This window comes from Furipterus horrens, unplaced genomic scaffold (assembly GCF_987537825.1).
Source record: "Furipterus horrens unplaced genomic scaffold, mFurHor1.1.pri manual_scaffold_7, whole genome shotgun sequence".
NCBI lineage: Eukaryota > Metazoa > Chordata > Mammalia > Chiroptera > Furipteridae > Furipterus > Furipterus horrens.
The window spans coordinates 105813285-105838320 of record NW_028327177.1 but is presented as its reverse complement, the minus strand read 5'-3'; the positions used below and the strand labels follow the sequence as shown (position 1 = coordinate 105838320).

The 25036-nt window shown below is 43.1% G+C and overlaps 1 protein-coding gene across 7 annotated transcripts in view; it reads left to right on the top strand.

Moving 5' to 3' along the window:
• TMCC1 (transmembrane and coiled-coil domain family 1) overlaps nt 1–25036 on the top strand; it is a 242665-nt gene that overhangs the window by 212039 nt on the left and 5590 nt on the right. For 6 of the 7 annotated variants that reach the window (XM_090284211.1, XM_090284209.1, XM_090284210.1 and 3 more), the window contains one exon: nt 8470–10077. The exons of the other annotated variant lie outside the window; for it this stretch is intronic. In XM_090284211.1, coding sequence (XP_090140337.1) covers nt 8470–8784 — 315 coding nt within the window. In that variant the 3' untranslated portion in view covers nt 8785–10077. Of the gene's footprint in view, nt 1–8469; nt 10078–25036 lie in introns of those variants that run through there. 7 annotated transcript variants of the gene reach the window in all.

Genomic DNA, 25036 nt, shown 5'->3' with positions numbered 1-25036 from the left:
TAAGTCCCTTTAACATCTCATATAACAGTGGTTTGAATCTGATGAACTCCTTCAGTTTTACTTTGTCCTGGAGGCACTTTCTCTGCCCTTCTATCCTGAATGACAGCTTCGCTGGGTAGAGTAATCATGGTTGTAGGTTTTTGCTTTGCATTACTTTGAATATTTCTTGCCAGTCCCTTCTTACCTGCAGAGTTTCTTTTGAGAATACAGCTGACAGTCTTATTGGGACACCTTTGTATGTAATTCTCTTCTTCTCTCTTGCAGTATTTAAGATTCTCTCTTTATCCTTAATTTTTGACATTTTGATTGCAATGTGTCTTGGTGTGGTTCTCCCTGGGTCCAGTTGCTTTGGAACTCTGTGCTTCCTGGACCTGTAAGTCTGTTTCCTTCCCCAAGTTCGGGAAGTTCTGCTTCATTATTTTTTCACATAGTTTTTCCATTTCTAGTTCTTCTTCACCTTCTGGCAACCCTATGATTCCGATGTTGGCCCATTTATAGCTGTCCCATAGGTTTCTGAGCCTCTTCTCATTTTCCTCACTTCTCGTTTCCTCTTTCTGCACTGGTTGACTGTTTGTTCCTTCCCTATGTTCAGATTTGTTGATTTGATCCCTGGTTTGCTTGCCCTCACCACTAGTTTTCATATGTGTTCTTGTTCATTTCAGCAGGACTAGCCTTCATTTCTTCCCTGTCTTGTTTAAGATCTGCTGTTAGGTCTGTAAGCGCTTTTATAAGCAAAGCTCTGAACTGTGCCTCAGAAAGATTTTCTATCTGCTGCTTCATTAGATTAGAAATTTGCTGTCTGGTCAGCTGCATCACTAGGATCACTATTATGATCTGTGCTATCCTGAAGAGTTTTGTGTTTACCTTTGCTTCCTGGGCAGGGCTGTCATACCTCCTACGCTATAGGGGGGAAAGCCCTGTGCGCTCCTCACAACTGGGAGTTTTCTGCGGGCATGGGGGTCCAAGATGAATTCCTGCCATTCACTCTCAGCTGAGAGACCGGGAGCCTCCTCCTTTGTCCCCACCCCCACCGGGCCTCACAGTCCAAGGCAATGGGGATCTGCCTTCCCCGGCTTTGGAATCCCAAGCTGATGGGTCTGGTCTGCTGCCAGGGGTGCTCCCAGGCTCTTCTCGCCTCGCCTTAAATACAGGTGTCTGTGCTTACCACTGTCCTGCCGCCGTCACTGCTGCTACTGCGGACAGCACAGCTTGACCTCTCCTCCCCAGCTTCACCCCTCCTACCTGCCTGTATGAGCACCACTTCTTTATAACTTCATACATTGGACCTCCATTTATTTTCTGGAACTTCTGGTTATTGCTGGTTTTGCAGTAGTTGTATTCCTTCTTAGATGTGGAGGGAGACGGGGCGTGTCAGTCTAGGCCTCCATCTTGGCCAGAAGTCTCCTGTGTTTGTTTGCTTCCGTATCCCAGGCAGAGCTATCGCTCCTACTACGTTGTAAGGGGCAGAGCCTTAGGGATTCGCCAGTAACAGGCGACCTGTTTCACCACGTTGTGGCGCTGTATGGGGGGGAGGGGTCTGAGAAGGAACAATGCCGCTTGCCCAGCACTCGCCCCTTTTCCAGGCACTTCTCCCACTTCCGCACCAGACTGGCGCCGCTCTAGCTGCTGCCCTGGCTGTGGTTCCCAGAGTGGGCGGGTCTGCGGACATTCTAGGACCCTGGGGGTTTCTGCCTCCGCCTCAACCCCCACTGGTTTGCACAGTCAGAAGCAATGAGGCTTGATTTTCCCCTTGCTGGGACTATGAGCTGCTCTGGTGAGGAGCTGGGAACTCCCCACAGGTGTCCCTCCTGACTTTTTAAAACGTGTGACTGCACTTTCCGCTGGCCTGCTGCTGTTGCCACTGCTGCCACCACCAGGCCATGTCCTCTCCGCCTGGGTTCTGCCTCTCCTACCTGTCTGGATGAGTATTTCTTCTTTATATCCTTGTTTGCTGGACTTCCATGTACCTTGATTTTCCGGAACTTCTGGTTGTTTCTAGTTTTGAGGTAGTTGTATTCCTTCTTAGTTGTGGAGGGAGATGCAGCGTGTCTGCCTGCGCCTCCATCTTGGCTGGAACCTTCTCCTTGCCTTTTCCAGAATGAATGGTATATTGTCTTTTTAATGTATCATTGTATTCGATGTGCTTGTATTTAGTTTAGCACTTTTGCATCTGTGTTCATCAGATATTGGCCTGTAACTTTTTTTTTTGTTTATGTGTTCTTGTCTGGTTTTGGTATCAGGGTAATGTTGTCCTTGTAAAATGAGTTTTTTTGAAGAGTGTAAGAATGATAGGTATTAAATCTTTGAATGTTTGGTGGAATTCACTAGTGAAGCCATCTGTTTCCTGGACTTCTATTTTTGGGGGAGTTTTTTATGACAGTTCCAATTTCCTTACTAGTGATGGGGTTATTTAGGTTTTCTCATTTTTCATGTCTCAGTCTAGGAAGGTTATGTATTTCTAAGAATTTGTCCATTTCTTCTAGGTCATCAAATTTGGTGACATACAGCTTTTTATAGTTTTCTTGTATAATCCTTTGTATTTCTCTGGTGTCTATGTAACTTCTCTTTCATTTCTGATTTTATTTATTTGAGCGTTTTCTTTTTTTTCTTAGTGAGTCTAGCCAGAGGTGTGTCAATTTTATTTCTTTTTAAAGAACCAGCTTTTCATTAATTTTTTAATTGTCTTTTTGTTCTCTATTTTGTTTATTTCCACTCTAATTTTTATTGATTTCTCCCTTCTACTGACTTTGGGCTTCCTTTGTTCTTTGTTTAGTTCTTGAAGGTGTAATGTTAGATAGTTCATTAGAGACCTTTCTTGTTTCTTAAGGTGGGCCTATAATGCTATAAGCTTCATTCTTAGTACTGCTTTTACTGCATCCCCAAAATTTTGATATGTTGTATATTTATTTTCATTTGTCTCTATGCACCTTTGATCCTTTTTTTTCTTCTTTGACCCAGTAGTTGTTCAGCAGCTTGTTGTTTTATCTCCACATACTCATCTTTGTACCAACTTTCTTCTTGTAGTTAATTTCCAGTTTCATACCACTGTGGTCAGATAATATGCTTGGTATGATTTCCATCTTCTTAAATATATTGAGACTAGTTTTGTGCTCCAACATGGTCAATCCTTGAGAAAGTTTCATGTGCACTTAATGTATATTCTGTCATTTTGGAATGGAAAGTTCTGTAAGTGTCAAATATGTTCTTTGCTATAATGTGTCATTTAAGGTTGGTATTTTCTTGTTGAGTTTCTGTTTTGATGATCTACCCATTGCTGTCAATGGGGTATTCAGGTCTCCTACAATAATTGTTATCGTCAGTTTCTCTCTTCAGTTCAGCTAATAATTGCTTATATAATTTGGTGCTCCCAGGCTGGGTGCATATATATTGACAAGTGTTATATCTTCTTGATTGAATTGTCCCCTTTATCATTAAAAATGTCCATTTTTGTCTCTTGTTACCTTTTTTATCTTGAAATCTATTTTGTCTGATATAAGTACAGCTACACCCACTTTTCTCTGAATGCCATTTGCTTGGAGTTCTCATCTTCCACCCCTTCACTTTGAGCCTATGTTTGTCTTTGTATCTGAGATGGGTCTCCTGGGGGAACATATAGTTGGGTCTTGTGTTTTAATTCATCTTTCTACTCTGTGCCTTTTGATTGATAAGTTCCATCTATTTACATTTGCAGTGATTATTGATATATGAGGACTTCCTACAGCCATTTTATCTTTTGTTTTCTGCTTGCTCTTTCTCTACATTGTTTCTTTTTCCTTGTGTCTGCTATTTTAGTTTGGTCGTTTTCTGTGAATTTTTTTCTTGTTTTTTTTTTCATGTTACACTTCTCAGCTCTAGACTTTTTGTGTTTGTAGTTACCATTAGGTTTATTTAAAAAGCATACATACAGTAGTCTTTTTTTCTTCTGATTGCATCCTCTCTTCACTCTTTTCCTCCTTCCCTTTTCTAAATTTTATTGTCACAAATTATTCTTTTTTTTTATTTTAAGATTTTATTTATTTATTTTTAGAGAGAGGGGAAGAGCAAGAGAAAGAGAGGGAGAGAAACATCAATGTGTGGCTGCTTCTTGCACGTCCCCAGCTGGGGACCTGGCCCGCAACCCAGGCATTTGCCCTGCCTGGGAATCAAACTGGTGACTCTGGTTCACAGGTCAGCACTCAGTCCGCTGAGCTACACCAGCCCGGGCACAAATTATTCCTTTTAATGCTGTGCATTCATTGCCAAATTACAGAAGGTAGTCTTTTTTAAGTGCTTTTTTCCTGCTTTAACCTTTATGCTATACTTGTATAATACCCTATTCTGAAATAGAGTTGCAATTTCCTGCTTCTGTCTGTCTATCTTATCAAGGCTTTATATACTTTTTTTCTTTTTGTTTCAGGAAGAAGCACTCCTTTAAACATTTCTTGTAATGCAGGTCTTGTGATATCCTCAGCTTTTGTTTGTCAGGGAAAGCCTTTATTTCTCCTTCATAGCTAAAGGATAACTTTGCTGGATATTCTTGACTGGTGGTTTTTCTCTTATAATTTTGAATAATTCATTTCACTCTCTTCTGGTTTGTAGGGTTTCTGCTGAAAAATCTGATGATAATCTAATGGATTTCTGTTGTAGGCTACAGTCTTTACCACTGGCTGCCTTACAAATTCTTTCTTTGTCATAACTTGACAGCCTAGTATAATGTGTCTTGGAAAAGATCTCTTTGCATTGAGATAATTGGGTATTCTTTTAACTTCTTTAATTTGAGGGTCCAACTCTTTACACAGGTTTGAGAAGTTCTCATTATTTGTTCAAATAAGCTCTCTGTTCCCTTCTTCCTCTTTTTTGGTATACCTGTTATTCCTTACGTTACTCTTTCTAACGGAGTCCGATAATTCTTGTAGAGGTCTTTCAGTTTTTAAAAATTTTTAGTTCTCTCTCTTTCTTTCTTCTGGGATATTTCTATGTTTCTGTCTTTGACCTCCCTAACTCTCTCTTCCATCTGGTCTGCTCTGTTTCCAGTGCTCTCTAATGCATTCCTCATTTCATTTATTGGGTTCCTCAGCTCCAGGATTTCATTTCGTCCCTTTTTAAAGTTCCAGTCTCTTTGGTAAAGCACTCCTTTTGTTCATTCATTTTCTATCTGAGCTCATTGACCAGCCTTTTTGAGTTCTCTTGTTACCTCATTGATCTTCTTCATAACTACAGTTGTAAATTCTGTCATTTAAGTCACAGTCTTCCATGACTTTGAGTTTAGTTTCTGGGAGACTTTTCATTTTCTTTCTGTGCTCCGTGTTACCTTGGTTTTTCATGATATTTAATGGATCATTTCCCTGCCTGTGCATTTGAGGTAGTGAGCTCTTTTCTTGTTTAGATACTGTTTTGCTGTCAGTGATTCAACAAGTTGAAAGGCAGGGTACTTTCTTTTCTCTTCCAGTAGATGGTGTTATAGCACAAGTTTTTGTTTTCTCAGACCTGCACCATATGTGCCTCTGGGATCATGGTGAATCAGCATTGCATTGGTTAAGGAGAATGCTGCATACCCACTAGAATAGTGGGTGTCTCCTCTGTGACCAGCGTGCCTTGGTTACAGGGCATCACCACTGTGGTCAGGGTATATGACTGGTGGTAGAAAACTGGTTTTGTGATCTCCCAGAGCTACCTCCATTATACTAGTGGTCACTGTCCCCACTGTGTTTTTGGAGTTGTCTCCATGCCTATACTGGGCTCTGCCAGGATGAGGGGATGGGGCATGTTCATGGTTTTGCAACCCCGCCGTACTGTTGAAGATGCCTTAATTTTCTCTACCTGGCTCTATCGGATTTGGAGGAGCATGGAAGGCAAGTTCATGATCTCATAGCTCCACTGCCAGCAGCAGCTGTCAAAACCTCTGTGTTAGTTACCCTGGTCTTCTCAGCCCTTTTTTTTTTTTTTTATTGTGCTATTACAGATGTCTTGATTTTTTTTCTCCCTTTGCCCCCATCCACCTAGCAACCCCACTCCCTCCTGTAATACACCCACCATTGTTCATGTCCATGGGTCATGCATATAAGTTCTTTGGCTGCTCCATTTCCTACACTGTATTTTACATCCCTATGGCTATTTCTTAACTACCTATTTTTACTTTTTAATCCCCTCACCTCTTCACTCATTTCCTTCATCCACCTCCCATCTGACAACCATCAAAACACTCCCTGTATCCATGATTCTGTCTCTGTTCTTCTAGTTTGCTTAGTTTTTTGTTGTTGTTTGTTTGTTTGTTTGTTAGATTCAGTTGTTGATAGATATAGTGTTTTTGGCATTTTATTGTTCATAGTTTTGATCTTCTTTTTCTTAAAAAAGTCCCTTTAACATTTCATATAATAATGGTTTGGTGATGATGAACTCCTTTAGTTTTTCCTGGTCTGGGAAGCTCTTTATCTACCCTTCAATTCTAAATGGTATCTTTGCTGGGTAGAGCAATCTTGGGTGTAGGTCCCTGCTTTTCATGACTTTGAATATTTCTTGCCAATCCCTTCTAGCCTGCAAAGTTTCTTTTGAGAAATCAACTGACAGTCTTATGGGAACTCCCCTATAGGTAACTAACTTCTTTTCTCTTGCTACTTGTAAGATTCTGTCTTTAACCTTTGGCATTTTAATTATGATGTGTCTTGGAGTGGGCTTCTTTGCATCCATTTTGTTTGGGACTCTCTGTGCTTCCTGGACTTGCATGTCTATTTCCTTCACCAAATTAGAGAAGTTTCCTTTCATTGTTTTTCACATAAGCTTTTAATTTCTTCTTCTCTTTCTGGCACCCCTATGATGCGAATATTGGACCTCTTGAAATTGCCCCAGGGTTTGCTTATACTATCCTAATTTTTGTGGATTCAGTTTCTTCTTGTTGTTCTGATGGGTTGTTTTTTGTTTCCTTATGTTCTGTATCATTGATTTGAATCTCAGCTTCATCCACTCTACTGTTGTTTCCCTGTAAATTGTTCCTTATTTCAATTAGTGTATCCTTCGTTTTTGACTGGATCTTTTTTATGCTGCTGGGGTCCTCAGTGAGTTCCCTGAGCATCCTTATAACCAGTGATTTGAACTCCGCATCTGATAGATTATTTATCACCATTTAATTCATCTCCTTTTCCGGAGTTTTGATTGTTTTTTTTTTCATTTGGGCCATGTTTCTTTGTCTCCTCATTTTGGCAGCCTCCCTTTGTTTGTTTCTGTGATTAGGTAGAGCTGCTATGACCCCCTGTCTTGGTAGTGTGGCCTAACGTAGTAGGTGTCCTATAGGATCCAGTGGCACAGTCTCCCCTATCACCCAAGCTGGGTATTCTAGGTGTACCCTTCATGTGGGCTGAGTACACCCTCCTCTTGTAGTTGAGCCTTGGTTGCTGTTGGCAGATCAATGGGAAGGATTTACCCAGGTCAGTCATCTGCAGGGATTGGGCTGTGACCACTAGCACCAACCTCCACCCTCCCTGGAGAATCAGCTGTGCAGGGGCAGGGTGGTGGTGCTCCCACGTGGTCTGTAGCTGTCTACTTGGTGCGCTGGTCCTGTGGTTTCTCTGGTGATGCAAGCTGAGGTCAGCCCCCACCTGTGTTCTGCCTGGGGCCACACTGCATGAGCTATAAAAACAATCTGATATGACTGCTACTAGTGCCCCTGGGGCGCACCGAAGCCAGCTTTTGCTTGTTTGAGAGGATTTAGGAAATGTGAAGCATGAGCCAAGACCAGCCATTCATATGGAAAAGTAGTTTGCAGTTCTCCAAGATGGATCAAACAGTGTTAGCCAGGTTGAAGGAGTCTCAGATAATGGCACCAGCTTGCTACTCAGTCTCAATGGATGTTGTTTCTTTAGTTCCATAGTTGTCAGACTTCATTCAATTCAATTTCTGATTATTCTGATTCTATATTTTAGTTGTAGTTTTGATGTGTTTGTGCAAAGAGGCAAGCCATGTTTGCCTGCGCTGCCATTTGACCAGAAGATTTTTTTTTAAAATCCTCTCCTGAGGATATGTTCATTGATTTTAGAGAGAGAGAGGGAGGGAGGGAGAGGGTGGGGAGAGATATATGAGAGGAACATTGGTCAGTTGCCTCCCGTATATGCTCCAACTGGGGGTCAAACCTGCAACATAGTTATGTGCCCTGACTGAGACCCACAACCTTGTGGTGTAGAGGGTGATGCTCCAACCAAGTGAACCACCCCACCAGGGCTCAACCTTCTTTACCAGCCTCTTCAGATGTTCTGATGTGTTGGTCTTTTAGGCATGTTTGCATGTTGAGCAGGGGATTCTTTATTGAGTCATAGTTATCTGACTTGTAAATTTAAGGGGAGAAACAAGTCTTCTCATTCCACCGTGATGCTGGGGTCACCCTTCAGCATATTTAAAATCATTGACATATCTCAAGATGCATCTGGCTTGCCCAAAGGGCAAGTCAGACTCAGATTACTTGTGTGCAAAGGCTTAACTATTCCCTGTTCTGGCCCACAGGAGGCCCTGGAGGCATGCCAGACCCGCATCTCCAAGATGGAGCTGCAGCAGCAGCAGCAGCAGGTGGTACAGCTGGAAGGACTGGAGAATGCCACTGCCCGGAACCTACTGGGCAAACTCATCAACATTCTTCTGGCTGTCATGGCAGTTCTTTTGGTCTTTGTCTCCACAGTAGCCAACTGTGTGGTTCCTCTAATGAAGACTCGCAACAGGACGTTCAGCACTTTATTCCTTGTGGTTTTCATTGCCTTTCTCTGGAAACACTGGGATGCCCTCTTCAGCTATGTGGAACGGTTCTTTTCATCCCCCAGATGATGCTGGCAGAAGAAGGCAGTGCTCCCCACCCTCTGGCGAGTGCATGCAGCAAAGAATTAGACAGCAACTTACCTACTCTGAAGTTTTCTACAACGACAAAAGAGTTGAGTGAATCTGTTTACATTTAGAATAATGTTTTTTTTCTTCAAGAGACGCAATTGCAATAGTATTTTTTAGATTTTATCCAAGAAGTTTTTTGGGCGAAAATCTTGGATCATTTTTATGTAGCATGATTTTCCTTGGGATGCAAATCTTAAACAGTCCTTTAACCTGAACCAACAATCTGAAGCACATTGAAGGGCATCTAAATTGTGGCTTGAAGGACTGCACTAAAACCCACTAAAAAGATGTGAAAACCTGATTAGGGAAACTGGTTAAACCTAGCACCCTGCCTTGTCTGGGCTCACCACCTCTTCCCCTCCCAGACTAACTTTACTGTGAAATCCTACCACATTCCATGTCTGAATTTTTGGATTCAGGGTGGATTTTCCTTGTCCGAGAAGAACACATGGATCTCCCTGGCTTTCTCACCCAAGTTGGCCACTCACACTAACGCTGGAAGTATGATCGCTTTTGAACCTGGTCCCTTTAACTTTTGCTAGGATACGAAAGTGAGAGCATCATGCCCCACAGGGTCACTGCACAGCCCTACTACAGTGTTTTGAAGTAGCCCTCCAAATACTTAATTTTAAGCAAAATCCCATGGCCGCACTTTTCAGTTCTTTTTGAATATGTGTATAGTCACCAATTAAAAACAAAAACAAAAAACGTAAAATCCGAACAGCATACTTGAAGAATGTAATACTCAAACTCTCAGTGCTTCCTTATGGTTTCTAATAGGATTTTTTATTATTGTTATTATTATTATAGGGTTTTTTTGGAAATGGTTGGGAGGGTCTTTTATTTTTCCTTTGAAATAAAGAAGTGATGTTTTTAAATGAAGAAATGTGTGGATATTTAAGTGTGCTGCTCCCTCCTGTCTTGAAACAGTTTGAGTCAAGGAAGACTTGTTATAAATGCTGCCCTCTGATGCCCTTGTTTTGTGATGCAGCTTAAACTCCCTCTTCTGGCTGCTGCTGCTGCTCTTTGGTGTTTGCTGCCCCCCACCCCACCACTCATGGGCTTGGCTTGGTTGGAGAGGAAAGGGGCGTGCAGGGAGAAGCTGTTTCCACAAACCAGCGTGATAGGATAGAAATTTTTGCCCCAAGTAAATGATCACTCAGTGACTGTAGGCTGGGGTGGGTTGTCTTTAGGAAAAATTGAGACAATTAAAGAAAGTCATAAATAATTCCTTAATTTATTTTTTATCACCCTCTAATTACTGAAACCAAAGTGATTTTGAATCTTCTGTCTACATTTTGGCCTCTGCATCCTTAATTTCAAAGCTTTATTTTGTCTGCCTGAGAGAATCAACTAAAGGTGATTCTCCCTAAAGAGCAGAGGATATATCAGGTTAGAAGGAACTAAGTTTGAGGTGTAAAATGTTGTCAGCCTCCTGTTTATACAGACTGACTTATTAACATAACTGTGCTCAGTGGACTTTTATAGAGTTTTTAAAAATGAACTGAGACTTCTTCCCCATCCTATAACCAGTTCCACCATCCTGGTAGAACTTGGGCTTTCAGAGCTAGAAAGCTTAGCTAATCTTTCCGTATCTGTAGTATTGAATCACAACATGTTCCATCTTGGCCTCAGCTCTGTGCAACCAAGTGGTGAGCAAGGGGCACAAGATGTGCCCCCCAATTAGTAGCAGAACATGCTTTGCCTATTTCCTCCATCCTGGGAAATTCCTTTGAAACCAGATTAGCATTGCCTTTTTTTGTCTGAGAGCATGGTTTACATGACAGCTCCAGCCTCCTGTGGTTTTGGCAGGCTGGACTTCTCAGAGTCAGCGTGTCATTACCATAACCATTTTGATATTTTAACTCAGGTACCCCGTCTCCATTACATTCCCAGATGATTGTAGCACACCTGTTAGCTCTGTTGACCTCTCAAAATGAGTGCCCAAAGCAGGGACCAGGGGTGATTTTATTTTTTCTTTTTAATAATTGGAACCATTCATGTTCAGGCCAAAAACAAGTGTTCCCAAATGTATGTATTTAAAATGTTAACTTTGCCTAAAAATATGGCAGTGACTTTAGACAGGAGTGCCAAAGGACACAGGACCTTGTCAAACTAGCACAGTTTATCCTTTCTGCTGTAACTTACGGCTCAGAGTAGAGAGCCCCACAAAATTATGGAAAAGATGCTCTAGCCACAGTCCTCCAGTTTTTCAAAGATGGAACCTTTGAGTCCCCTAAACTATGTAGAGGCTACTAAGTTTTGTAGGCACTGGAAGTCACTGTGATAGATGAACTGAAATTGTTCTAGATGCCTTGGAATGGTTTCTATCAAAGGAAGGTTTTCACCTCTGGAAAGCCCCCTGAGCTCCAGCCAAACATGCCCGTGCTAGCTTTCCATCCTCTGTCAAACTGTTTAGGAAGGCCCTCCACGCTGGGTCAGGCACAGTAATGGCCTTTTAGCTCTCATGTCTCTTGATTGTTCACCAGGCCAAACAGCTGTCTGCTTTTAATGCTGTTTGTAACCATGAGTCTGTTTCGATGCCTTTCTCCATTTTCTGCTGCCCATACCTATTACCTTTGAGTTTCTTTGCATTGTGGCTGTTCTTGGATTCTCTTGTCTGTCAAAAGCTCTTCTATAACCTCGCTCTAATGGTTTAACCATTTTTCTGTGGGTGGAAAATTCCCCTCATTTTAATGCTTCTTCTCTTTTAAAGACTACATGCATTCCTTTTTAAATGAAGCATTCCTGGTTTACTTGTTAGTGGTGGTGCCTGAGGATGGCTGTAGTAGCCTGGGTGACTCTTCAGGTTGTAGAATAACTAATATTTTACCTTTTTTATGATAATTGAAGGACATGTCTGCTCCAATTTCAATTCCTTGGTGTATATTCAGTGCATCCTAGCATGGAAGGCTTTCTATTCCACTGGTTCCTTAAACAGAAGTAGGCTGAATTTTATACTTCACTGACTGTGGGGCCCTTTCTCTCCCCTGTACACCCTCCACCCAATTGAGGTAAAAATCTGATACGAAGAATAATACTGGGATCAAGCCTTCCTCGCTAGCCATGTCCTAATAATGAGCTTATTTTCATGTGGTTTTCACTGCATTTGGTTTTGTTTCTAATTTCATATTCCTTTGAGGTACAGTCAGATGAAATTTTGAATTCCAAGTGCGTTCTAGTAAGGAGCTGCCTTCCCACTTTGGAAAATATGCATCCAAAACAAAACCAAATATTATAATCCACAAATTCACAAAGGCAAAATTATAGTTCTCACCTCCAAATGAGACTCGGGATTTTGAATGTGGCTCTAAGAGTTAACATTTCTGTTATGTATGCTAGGTGATACCCTTAGTAGGATTGACTACTAGACTGTAAGTGTGTTTATCAAGGTGTGTAAGAATAAAAACTCACTTGCACGAATTGAAAAGTACAGAAATGACACTTGTGAACGTGTGAACGTTAACACTGTAGTTGATAGATCTTAAGCTGCTAATTGTTGAGAGAGAATTACATTTATGTTTGTCTGGTTGCTGCAGATTCTCAGCAGCACTTTTACTGTACATACGAATTGAAATAAAGACCTCAGCTATTAATGAGGTGGTGGACTTGGGTTTGTTTTGCTCTTTATTTTTGCATATTCAGTTTCCAGTGACAAGTTTGTCAGTCTGAAAACTTTCCACTAGTTTGTACATTAGAAACTGTGTGTATGTGTTATGCATGTGTGAGTGCATGGGTGTGGGTGTGCGTGCGCGCGCGCGCGCGCGTATGTGTGTGTGTGTGTGTGTGTAGCCAGTATCTTGAAACTGTAACTGATAGCTGGGTGGCTGTCACTGTACACATCATTTGGAATGTGGTATTTGCCATAATTCCTTTAGACCGGTAAGTAAGACTGCCATTTAATCCTTTGAAGGGAGTTTTTTGGCGGCAGAACCCCCGAATTCAACATCTGAAGACCCCAAAATGAGTATAATAATCCTTGTCCATCTTACAAGGCTTTATTAATAAACAAATGTTATGATGGGTAATGACCATACTTTGCAAAACATTTAATATTTGAAGTTTTATATATACATATATATATTTACATATAAATATGTAAGAGGTTACCTAGCCTAATTCCATCTGTGGTTTTGTTATAGAGGTAGTAATTTCTATTACAGCTTTCCTTGACAGTCTCTGGGAGGCCTCTGGAAATCCAGAAGCTTATCTTGTCTTTGTCGGGGTACCAAGCAGGGACCTATGTCTTAGTCCTTCACAGCCCCAATCTGCATTTCAAGATATTTGGGGCCACACTTCTGACTTACTAGCTCTGTGCCTCCTACCACATCTATAAACTAGAAATATCACCCCCATCTTGATCCTACCTAGTAGATGTTATGAAAATAAGAGGCCTCTTGTGAAAACTTCTAAAATTGCTATGAGAATGCCCTTAAGCTTCTGAAACAGATGTGCAGATTGTATATTGCCAATCCCAAGGAGCTTGGTAGATAAGCGACACTGAAGGACCCATCCTCATGTTGTGCAGCGCACAGTGGGCACACACAGCAGCACTGATTACAGGTGATACATAATCAAAGCCTGCTTCATTTTCACTCATTAAAAACTTTGGAGAGTGGAAGCCTGGTAACATAAATTGAGAAGCTGCAGTGTAGAAAACAGATTGGGGAGATAGAGAAGGGTATGGCCAACTAGAAAATGTATGTCTCACCTAAAGGATTCAAGTGTATTATTTTTAAACTCTATGGGCTAACCTGAACACCTCACCAACTTGTGACCCCAAGTGTAGGAAAAGAAGGATAGCTAACATTTGTTGAGTACTGCATGCCAGGCATAATGCTGGGTTGGACAAAAAGTCTGTTAGCTTTTTTTTCCATACAATGGCTCTAGGGCTTAGTTGTCTAACTTCATTTGAAACAATTTTGTTAGATTGTATTGTGACAGCTGTTATGTCATCGTGCATTAGAAAAATACTTAACCAAAATTGGTGAATTTTTGTGCAGGCATTTTAATATTGAAGATGGAAGAAAATATGGAACATTTTTGTCGTATCATGTTTTGTTATTTCAAGAAAAGTAACACAACTGAAACACATAAGATTTGTGCAGTGTAAGGAGAAGGTGCTGTGACTGATAAAACGTGTCAAAAGAGGTTTGCAAAGTTTCTTAGTACTATTGGTATTTTGGCCAAACAGTTCTTTTGTGCGGCTGTCTTATGCATTGGAAGATGTTTAGCAGCACCCCTGGCCTCTACTCATTGGAAGCCAATAGCTGGAGGTAGCCAACGTACTCAAAATATCCAAATCAATAGTTATTGGTGAAAATAAGAAATGTATTCTGTTTTATGGGGAAGAGTCAGGACTTTTGGCCAACCCAGCACTTGGTACTTGACGTGCAGTTCTAACTTAATTCCCCCACACTCTCCCACAGGCAGTGTCATCCTCATTATGGAGCTAAGGATACTGAAGCTGGAGTTAAATGGCTTGCTCAGAGTGACACTGGTAGGAAGTGGTAAATGAATGTGATGAAAAATAGGCCTGTGCAGGATATGTAACAAAAGATGAGTGTCCACAATGTGTCAGTATAAGTTAATACAAACCAAGAAGAAAAGTCAACCTGGTAGAAAACAGACAAAAGTCGTGAAGAAATAGTTCACAGAAAAAGAAAAGAATCACCAGTAAGTATTCAAAAGAAAATGTCCAGCCTCATGTGTAAGCCAGTTGTGGAACTGTCACGTCCATTGAGAAGAGGTGAAAAAGGGTTGATAATGTTCCTAATTGCAGATAATAGGCCATCTTTTGCTTTAGGATTGTTTCAGAAGGGGCTCCGGGCCAAGTTTGGACCATCCATTGGGCTTTCTTCCAGCCCTGGATTCCTGGGCCTGGTGGTCACGTGGATGGCCAGCTGCCAGAGGGCACGTGTGAGGAGGTGTGCTTGCGGCAGCTGGCATAGCCTAGGCAGGTCCACCTGCCATTCAACCAGCAGCACTTGAGAGCCATTCTGTGGACAAGAGTCAGCTGTGGAGATGTACTGAATGAAGGGAACAGGAATGTGGCAGAAAGAGATAAATGTTGAAAGAGTCAGAAGCTGTGTGTGGGAGTGAAGACAGGGCAAGTGGGAAAGGATGGATGAAGGAGGGAGTGGAATCTGGGCTGAGAGATGAGGGGGTTTTGATGAGTAGGGAGGGCAGTCCACATTGAAGGAACAGTATTAGCAAAAGCACGGAGTTGAAAAAGTTCAAGGTGAGTGGTTCAAGCATCGGATATGAGTGACCCCTGGATGGCTGGTTGGCTGCCTAGAAGAATATGTGAATCGGTAACAAAGTTAAAAATGGGAGGACAAGGGGGGCAGGTTTCAAGAAATCTTGAATGCCATGCTAAGGTTTACCCTATGGCTACAAGAGAAGCCATTAAAGGTATTGGGAGGTGTAATGACCCAGCCTTGTGCTTAAAGATCATTATAATCCCTTCAAAAGGAACCTGTAGCCTTTTTTGTGTCATTTAAGTTAATTGGCTAGTTGAGAAATGCCGTCTGAGGTATATGGTCTTCAGCCTTTTGATCCTATAATTGGGGAAGCTGAAAAATTTTGATATCTGGGAAGTGAGTGCATAGGAAGCTCAGTTCAATTCTTATTACAAAACCAAACAAAAATCCCTGTCACCTTTGGCATTAAAATTATTTTTAATAACTTTTTAAATTTTTTATTTATTGGTTTTAGAGAGAGGAAAGGAGAGAGAAACATCGATTTGTTGTTCCACTTATTTATGCAGTCATTGGTTGATTCTTGTATGAGCCCTAACCAGGGATCAAACCCACAACCTTGGCACATCTAGACAACACTAACCAACTGCACTACCTGACCAGGGCTGGCATCAAGATTCTTAAATGCTAGAACAAACGGACTTGACAAAATTTACTCAGGTTTCTGCCTTCATGTTTAAACTGTCCAAAGGAATATCCTTTTAGAAGACTTCATTTCAATGGTATTGAGACTCCTATTAAGTGTACAGCAAACCATGATGAAAATAAACAATAACCACTATACCTTTAAAGAGAAGGTTCAGAGGATAAAAGGAAATAATTTTGCAATGCCTTGCCCAGCACCTGACCTAGAGTATGTGCTCTACAAATAGTCTTGCTTATTAATATTATTAAATAGACTGAAAAGTCCTTGAGGACAGAGACTTGTCTCATCTGGATATCTTCAGAATAGATCATGTCTCCTGTTCTTACCTGACGGAGGGCTCAACAGCCAGAATTTGAGCTGTCCCTGGCCAGCCCCAGCTCTTGAGTAGGTTTGTGAAACCAAAAAAATCAGTATGTGTCAAGAGTACCCTGACCATAGAAACAACAGAAGATAACATCCCAGTCATTGAGAATAAAAACTTATGGATGGACACACATACAATTGGCTAGTGATAGATTTTAGTGGTAATTTCTTAACCACACCAAGGACATTGTTATGTTCATGGCTCTGTCCTCAGTGTCTGGAATGGTGCCTAGTAGCTGATAGGTGCTTGTTAAAAAGTTTAATTTTTAAACGTTTATTGAATTCCTATTCTATATCACACACAGTGCCACTTGTTTCACTTCCAATTTCTAAAACTGCTTTGAAGAGGAGGTGGCAGAAATTACACGTTGCAGATGAAAACAAGCTCAGATACATGCTTGGATTTCATCTTGTGGATAAGTCATTTCACTAGTAAATGCCAAAGTCAGCTTTTGAATTCAGCTGAGATTGCATTAACGCCCATGGTATTTCTGCTGTTCCATTTGCTGGACAAGGAATCAGATCTATGAATTTCAGACTGTGCGACCTTGAGAAGGCAAATCATTTTTTATAAGTCTCGGTGTCCTTACTGTAAAGTCAGTCACCTTAGTTCTTTTCTAGCACAAAAATCTCCTCAGAAGCATAAACTGTGACCACTTGAGAGGATTAACTATCAGAACAGGTCAAAATGGGAATATGTAGCTGAGGTGCAGTGCAGGTATGACCGAAAGGGGATTTGTGGAGAGAAGGAAGAGAAAAGGAACAGAAAGCCAGGGGGAGGTGTTTGAAGCAAATGGAACAAAATGTCTGCACATTAGTGGGTTCATGGGTGTTCTGTTCTCTTAACTATATGTAGTATTTCATGAGCTGAAAGAAAAAAATGAAACAAGGTGTTATGGCAATGACTGCACATCAGTAGGAACATTAAAGTGATAATTGGGCAAATTCCTCTCTGTTCTTAATGAAATCTGCGAGTTGTGTTCAACTAGTCACAATTCTTACAGAACACATCAGCACATCTGTGGTACTGCACAAACCAATATTCTAAAAAAATATATGAGATCTGTCCAGAAGGTATCCAGCCATGTAATATGAAAAATAAGAGACACTTATTGAAGAAGATACAAGAAACATTGTACACAGGACGATGACACCTCAGTCCCCTTCAGAGTAGGCACCGTGGGACCTCACACAGTTCTCCCAGTTGCCATCAGCTGCCCGGTCATATTTTCCTGAATCTCATCAATGGTCCAAAATCTCTTCCCTTTCAAAGGTGATTTTAGTTTTGGGAAAAGCCAGAAGTCACAGGGCGCCAAATCTGGGCTGTATGGGTGCTGAGTCACCTGGGTGATTTGGTGTTTTGCAAAAAAAATAAGATGTGACGCATGAGTGGGCACATTGACGTGATGAAGCTGCCAATCACCAGCTGCCCATAGCTGTGGCCTTCTGAATAGTTCCCACAGAGAAATGTTCAAGCTTAATGCAAAATTTGATGCAGATTCATTGCTCTACTTGTTCATTTTGAATGTGATAGCCACACAGTACACATGCTCACACGATGGCATCTTCCTCCTCCACTGACTAGTACAGTGAAGTCATCATTATTCACACATGCGCACTCCAGTCCACTCTCCCTGGCTACCAGGTTACAGTGATGTCACACAAACCATTCTTGTAATATTAACAATGACTGGACTTTTTCTGGACAGACCTCATCAGTTTTATCCCATTTAATTCTTCATTTACTGTAATGATTAAAACTCATGGGTCATCTAGAAAAAGTAGTTGCAAACAGCTTAAAATTTTCTCATCATGTCCTTTAAAAAAATAGGTATTATTTTTAATAGTTGATTTTTCTAGCACAAAGAGTAAAAATTGCAAACATTAAGTCACAAAGTTTTTGTCCATTTTAAATGTCCTATCACCTAGTTTGATTTTTCTTCATTTAAAAACCCCTTTATTTGGTTCCCTATATATATATATTTATTTTTGAGTTTATGAATGAACCATTTTCTTAGACAAAGAGTATGTGTAACTCATGAATTGTGAAAGCCTGACTTCACAAGTGTTACCACTCAGAGCAGCTGGCGAAGTCCCTCAAGCATCATTCTGCCTGTCCAGATTCTTCCAACCTCCTTTTAAAAGAGACCCTGAGTCACACTGCGTTAAGCACTGATATAAGCATTTTCCCCTCTTATTCGTTTTCAATAGGTGTCTTTCAAAACATTCATGACACACTTCCTGCTGAAACTCATTTGATCATCATGACAAGATTGTCAGCTGAAGAAGGTGAATCAGATAATTGGGAGTGTGATGCTTGCTCTTTGCCCCTGCACTAAAACAGCCCAAACTACTGTGCTTTTATTCCTTAAAAAAAAAAACAAAAAAAAACTTTACTGTGGTATAATTCACACACTATACAATTTGCCCACTTAAAGTGTTCTATTCGGTGGTTTTTTTCATGTATGTATTTACAGTTACAATCCAGCATCACTAATTCCAGAACATGTTCATCACCTCAAAAAGGAACCCTGCACCCCTTAACTGTCACCCTGCTGTTGTCCTGTCCCTCCCAGCCCTAAGAAACTGCTAATCAACTTCCTACCTAATGATTTGCCTATTCTGGACATTCCATATCAATGGAATCATGCAGCGCGTATCCCTTTGTGTCTGGCTTCTTGTACTTAGGGTGTTTCAAACTTCATTTATGTGGTAGCATGTTTCAGTGCTTCATTCCTTTTTATTGCTGAGTAATATTGCATTGTATGGATGTACCACAATTTCATTCATCAAATGGTGGGTATTTGGATTGTTTTCACTTCTTTGGCACTTAGGAATAGTGCTGCTGTTAACATTCATGTACAAGTTTTTGAATGAATATATTTAATTTTTCCTGGGTATGTACCTAGGAGTGGAATTGCAGTCACACAGTAACTATGTTTAAGCTTTTGAGAAACTATCAGACTGTTCCCAAAGTAGCTAAACCCCATTGCAGTTCCACCAGCATTTCCACAGCCTCGGGTACTTGTCATTGTCTGACTTCGTAATTATACCCACCCTGTGGGTGTGAAGTAATATGATTTGAATGTCCTTGATGACTGTGTTTCTATTCTAATATCTTTTCACAAGCATTCCTATCTATCTCCTCCCAACCCAGGTTGTGGCTGTCACATTTCGTTAATGCCAGTGGTACTACCTTACCTAAAAACCCTTCTTCCATTTCCCTTCATAAAACTGCTATTCATCTACTGTGGGTCAGGATTCCATATAACCCAGCTTGTCAGAATTATGTCCACAGTAATATTAAATGGGTTCTGAATTAGGACCCACCAGTAAGTAAGGAATGTGCTTGGACTTTGCGACTGCTGATCTAGCAGCTTTGAGACTACTCTGCTCAAAACCAAGATTTTATGAAAAAGAATAAGAAAAGCAGAAACAGAGGGGAGAGAGTGAGAAAGAGGGCAGGAAGGAAAAGGAAGCTTGGCTTTCCACTAGTTGTGGACTTGGTCAGCCCCAGGTTTTGCTGTTGTTTTTTCTTTTTAGAAAGAGAATAAGGGAACGAGAGAGCAAATTCAATGTGTTATTCCACTTATTGATGCATTCATTGGTTGATTCTTGTATGTGCCCTGAGCAGGAATCGAACCCTCAGCTTCGGTGTATTGGGACAATGCTCTAACCAACTGAGCTACCTGGCCAGGGCCTAACTCTTTATTAAGGAATTTTTCAAACATAGGCAAAAAAGGGAATATAATAAACCCCAATCACCAACTGGTGGTCAGTCTTTCTTCATCCATCCCTGCCTCCACTCCCCACTCCCCTCAAAGTGGGTCCTTTTGAAGCAAATTCTAGAGAGCATATGTTGTTTGTCCTTTGATTTTTTTTTTGTCAAAATTTTTTTTAATTAAGGTGAAGTTCATATAGCATAAAATTAGCCATTTTAAAAGTGAATAATTCAGTGGCCAGGAAAACCGCTGTCATTGATAGGGAACTGGCACGACTAAACATCGACATTGCGGCTCTACAGGAGACCCGGTTGGCCGACAACGGAACTATCAGAGAAACCAACTACACCTTCTACTGGCAAGGGAAGTCTCCGGACCAACCAAGACAGCACGGTGTTGGGTTCGCTGTGAAGAACACGCTTGTTAACTCCATAGAGCCACCCACAGGAGGCACAGAGAGATTACTTACCCTCCGATTGTCAACAACTTTCGGCCCAGTCAGCATTCTTAGCGCGTATGCCCCAACCCTCTGCGCCACCACCGAAGAGAAAGAACAGTTCTACCATGCACTGGACGAAGCGTTATCCAAGATTCCCAGAAGTAACGCTCTCTATCTCCTTGGAGACTTCAACGCAAGAGTAGGAGCCGACCACATGGCCTGGCCCACCTGCCTTGGAAACTTTGGGAGAGGAAAGATCAATGAGAATGGTCAGCGACTGCTTGAGCTTTTGTGTCACCACGGCCTGTGCGTGACAAACACATTCTTCAAGTGCAAAGAGATCCACCAGGTGTCATGGAGGCACCCCCGCTCCCGTCATTGGCACCAGCTTGACCTCGTCATCACCAGAAGAACGGATATTGGCAGCACCCTCCTCACCCGCAGCTACCACAGTGCAGACTGCGACACGGACCATGCCCTCGTGGTAAGCAAGGTGCGCATAATGCCGAAGAGGTTGCACCACTCCAAGATGAAGGGTCGCCCACGCATCAACACCAGTTGTGCCAGCAACCCAGTTAAGACCCAGCAATTCATCAACAAGATGGAAGATGCACTCGGCGAGGGAGTGGCGGCAGATGACATTATCGAATCCAATTGGCCACGTCTCCGCGACGCCATATACAACTCCGCCATTATTGCTTACGGGAAGAAAGAGCGGAAGAACGCTGACTGGTACGAGGCTCACTGGGAAGAAATGGAACCCGTGATCGAGGCTAAGAGGAAGGCCCTACTGGCTTACAAGGTCACGCCCACTCCCAGTACACTTCAAACTCTACGGGCTGCCAGGAACAAAGTCCAGAAGACCGCCCGCCACTGTGCCAACACCTATTGGCTAAACCTGTGCAGAAGCATTCAGGAAGCCGCCGATATAGGCAACGCACGAGGAATGTATGAGGGTATCAAGAAGGCAACAGGCCCAATCCCCTCCAAGATCGCCCCCCTTAAGTCCAAGACAGGTGAGGTCATCACTGACCAGGAACAGCAAATGCAGCGGTGGACCGAGCACTACCTCGAGCTGTACGCGACGAGGAACACCGTAACAGACACTGCTCTTAATGCCATCCCAGACCTACCAGTCATGGAGGAGCTAGACACCCCACCTACTGCGGCAGAGCTCGGCAAAGCCATCGACCGCCTTGCTTGCGGGAAAGCACCAGGAAGCGACGGAATCCCTCCAGAAATCCTAAAGAGCGGGAAACCAGTCCTGCTACAGCCGCTCCACCATCTACTCTGTCTCTGCTGGAAGGAGGGTTACATCCCCCAGGATATGAGAGACGCCAACATTATCACCATGTACAAGAACAAAGGAGACCGCAGCGACTGCAACAACTACCGGGGCATCTCTCTCCTCAGCGTTGTCGGCAAAGTATTCGCCCAGGTCGCTCTTGCCCGCCTGCAGACCCTTGCTTCCCGCGTCTACCCAGAGTCCCAGTGTGGCTTCAGAACTGGCCGATCAACAGTGGACATGATCTTCTCCCTACGCCAGCTGCAGGAGAAGTGTCACGAGCAGCATAAACCACTCTACCTCGCCTTTATTGACCTCACGAAGGCGTTTGATCTGGTCAGTCGAAGCGGACTCTTCAGCTTGCTACGGAAGATTGGCTGTCCACCACATCTGCTTGCTGTGGTCATGTCCTTTCACGACAACATGCACAGCACGGTGTCCTACAACGGCGCAACCTCTGAGGCCTTCCCAGTCAGCAGCGGAGTAAAGCAGGGCTGCGTCCTCGCGCCTATGCTGTTCGGAATCTTCTTCTCCATGCTCCTCCAATACGCCTTTAAGGACTGCAGCGAGGGTGTCTTCATTCACACCAGATCCGATGGCAAGCTCTACAACCTGGCCCGTCTACGAGCCAAGACCAAAGTCAAAGAGGTGCTCATCCGTGAGATGCTCTTCGCCGACGACGCAGCTTTGACATCACACTCCGAAGAGGGACTCCAGCAGCTAGTCACTTGCCTTTCCCACGCATGCAAGGAGTTCGGACTAGCCATCAGCCTGACGAAGACGAATGTTATGGCTCAAGGCACGGGGACTCCCCCATGCATCACCATCGACGGATACACCCTGGAGGTTGTCAACGACTTCACTTACCTCGGGTCCACCATCTCGAGCTCTCTGTCAGTCGACTTGGAGGTCAACCGGAGAATCGCCAGGGCAGCCACAGTTATGGCCAGACTGAACCGGCGAGCGTGGAACAATTCCAGCCTCACTGAGAAAACCAGACTGCGCATCTACCAAGCCTGCGTACTCAGCACTCTCCTCTATGGCAGCGAGACGTGGACCACCTACGCAAGGCACGAAAGGAAACTCAACAGCTTCCACATGAGGTGCCTGCGACGCGTCCTGCATGTCGCCTGGCAGGATAAGGTCCCCAACACCGAGGTGCTGAAGCGAGCCAATATGAGCAGTTTGCATGCAGTTCTTAGCGAGAGACGCCTCAGGTGGCTCGGCCATGTCAAAAGAATGGATGCAGGCCGTATCCCCAAAGACCTCCTCTACGGCGAGCTAGCAGAAGGCAAGAGGATGACAGGGCGCCCAAAACTGCGGTTCAAAGACATCTGCAAAAAGGACATGACACAATGCTCCATCAATCTCAACACATGGGAAGTTCAAGCAGACGACCGCCTAGCCTGGAGGCTCGCGGTCAGGCAAGGTACGTCACGCGCGGAGGCTGCGCGCAACGAGGAGGCGGTCCAGAAAAGATCGAGGCGGAAGCAGCGTCAGCAGCAGCAACAACAGCCATCTGCCTTCACCTGTACTAAGTGCGGCAGGGATTGTCACTCCCGAATCGGACTGCACAGCCATTCTCGGCGGTGCAGATAGACTCTCAAGAAGCTACGCCATCGTCTCTCGAGACGGACGGCTGCCGACGACGAATTCAGTGGCATTTGGTACATTCACAATATTGTGCAACCACCACTTCTGTCTAGTTTGAAAAGAGTTTCATCAGCCAAAAGGAACCCCGATACCTGTTAAGCAGTTGCTCCTCATTCCCCGCTTCAACCCACCTCCCCTAGCCACCATTCTGGATTCTGTGCCTATGGATTTACCTATTCATATAATTGAACATTTCATATGTGACCTTAGCATAATGCTTTCAAAGTTCACCCATGTAGTAGCATGTATCATCACTTCATTCCCATTGTATGGTCAGACCACATTCTGTTTATCTGTTCATCAGTTAATGGCCATTTGGGTTGTTTCCACCTTTGACCATAACAAATAATGCTGCTATGAGTCTGAGTGTACATATACTTGTTGGAGTACCTATTTTCAATCCTTCTGGGGGTATATACCTAGTAGAATTGCTCGGTCATGTGGTGATTCTGAGAGAAGTGGTAATTCTCTGTATAACTTTTTGAGGATATAAGCAGCTTCTCCTCTGTGAAGCCTACCCTGATTTCTTCATATACATTCATGTGACCCTGCCTTTGCCGCTCTCTCTCTCACTCTCTGTTATGACATTTATCTCATTGCATAGCTTCTATTGGCTTACGTGTGGTTTCACTGCACTATTTACCTTCCTCTGATAACTGAGCCCTCTTTCAGGAAATACCCTCCCTCATTCTCACATCCCATAGTTCAAGTGGAACTCCTCCCCACATGACTCCTGGCCCGAGAAAGTGGGCAATTGATTCAAGTCAGGCCAGTCAGAGTCAGCTCTTGCTGGTTCCATTGAAAAAGAGGGACTTTACCTGCTGCATTTGCTATTGGCAAGGTCCCTCTGTACGTGGAGCTGCCAGGAGCACAGCCTGCCTAAGCATGGGGTAGAGAGGAAGGGAGGCAAAGCCAAGACGTGGACAAGAGAGTTCCTGATGAAACCAGTTGAACTGGATGCAGTAGCCATGCTTGAACCTCCCAGCGCCATGAGCCAGTTAAGTTCCTTTTGGCTGAAGGTAGTTTGAATAGGGTTTTGTCATTTGCCACCAGGAGATAAAAGTGGATACGTAATGGATTGTCCGCCAATACCTTGCCCTCTGCCTCCCTCACTTCAGCATTCTGTCTGCATGGGAGTCGCCGTATTCTCACAGTCTGGGACTGTCAGGCTTGGGACCAGAGAGAGGGCCAGTCCTAGTTCTTGGACCACAAGAGCAGGAAAGTAGGAAGTTTGTAAGTGAGAGCTATTGGCAGAGAGAGACCTCAGGCCGGCAAGCAGAAGTGAGATAGCACACACCACAGCCCCAGCTAACCCTGTGGCCAGCCACACACTGCCCTCACCCTGGTTTGATCGTGTAACATGTGTCAATGTACTTCTAAGTCCCCTTTTTGGTCCAGTCTAATTCAGGCTGTATTTCTGGAATCTCTCTTCATCTATCTCTCACAGCTGCTTTAAGACACAAACTACTTCTTACTCACTTCTCTATCCTTCATACATACAGCACAGCACTCTGCCTGGATGCGTGCATGCACGCTCAGCAGACCTTATTCAAGTGCTTGTTGTGTCTAGGAGCTGTGCTGTTACTATGTGTGTTTTCTTGTTTAATCCTCCCAGTATCCTCATGTTAGGAGGTGGAACCATGTAAAATTTCCAATATTTAGCTATTTTTCTATAAAAGCAGCAATTTCATATGGCCCAATCTAATATAAATGGGATTTTTCTGATGAAGACAGAGAAATTGGGGTCCTGCCTGAGGTAAGCCAAGGAGAAATGGTGGAGTTGATGGGCAAGGTAAGTGAAGAGAGGGAAGTCTTGAAACAGAG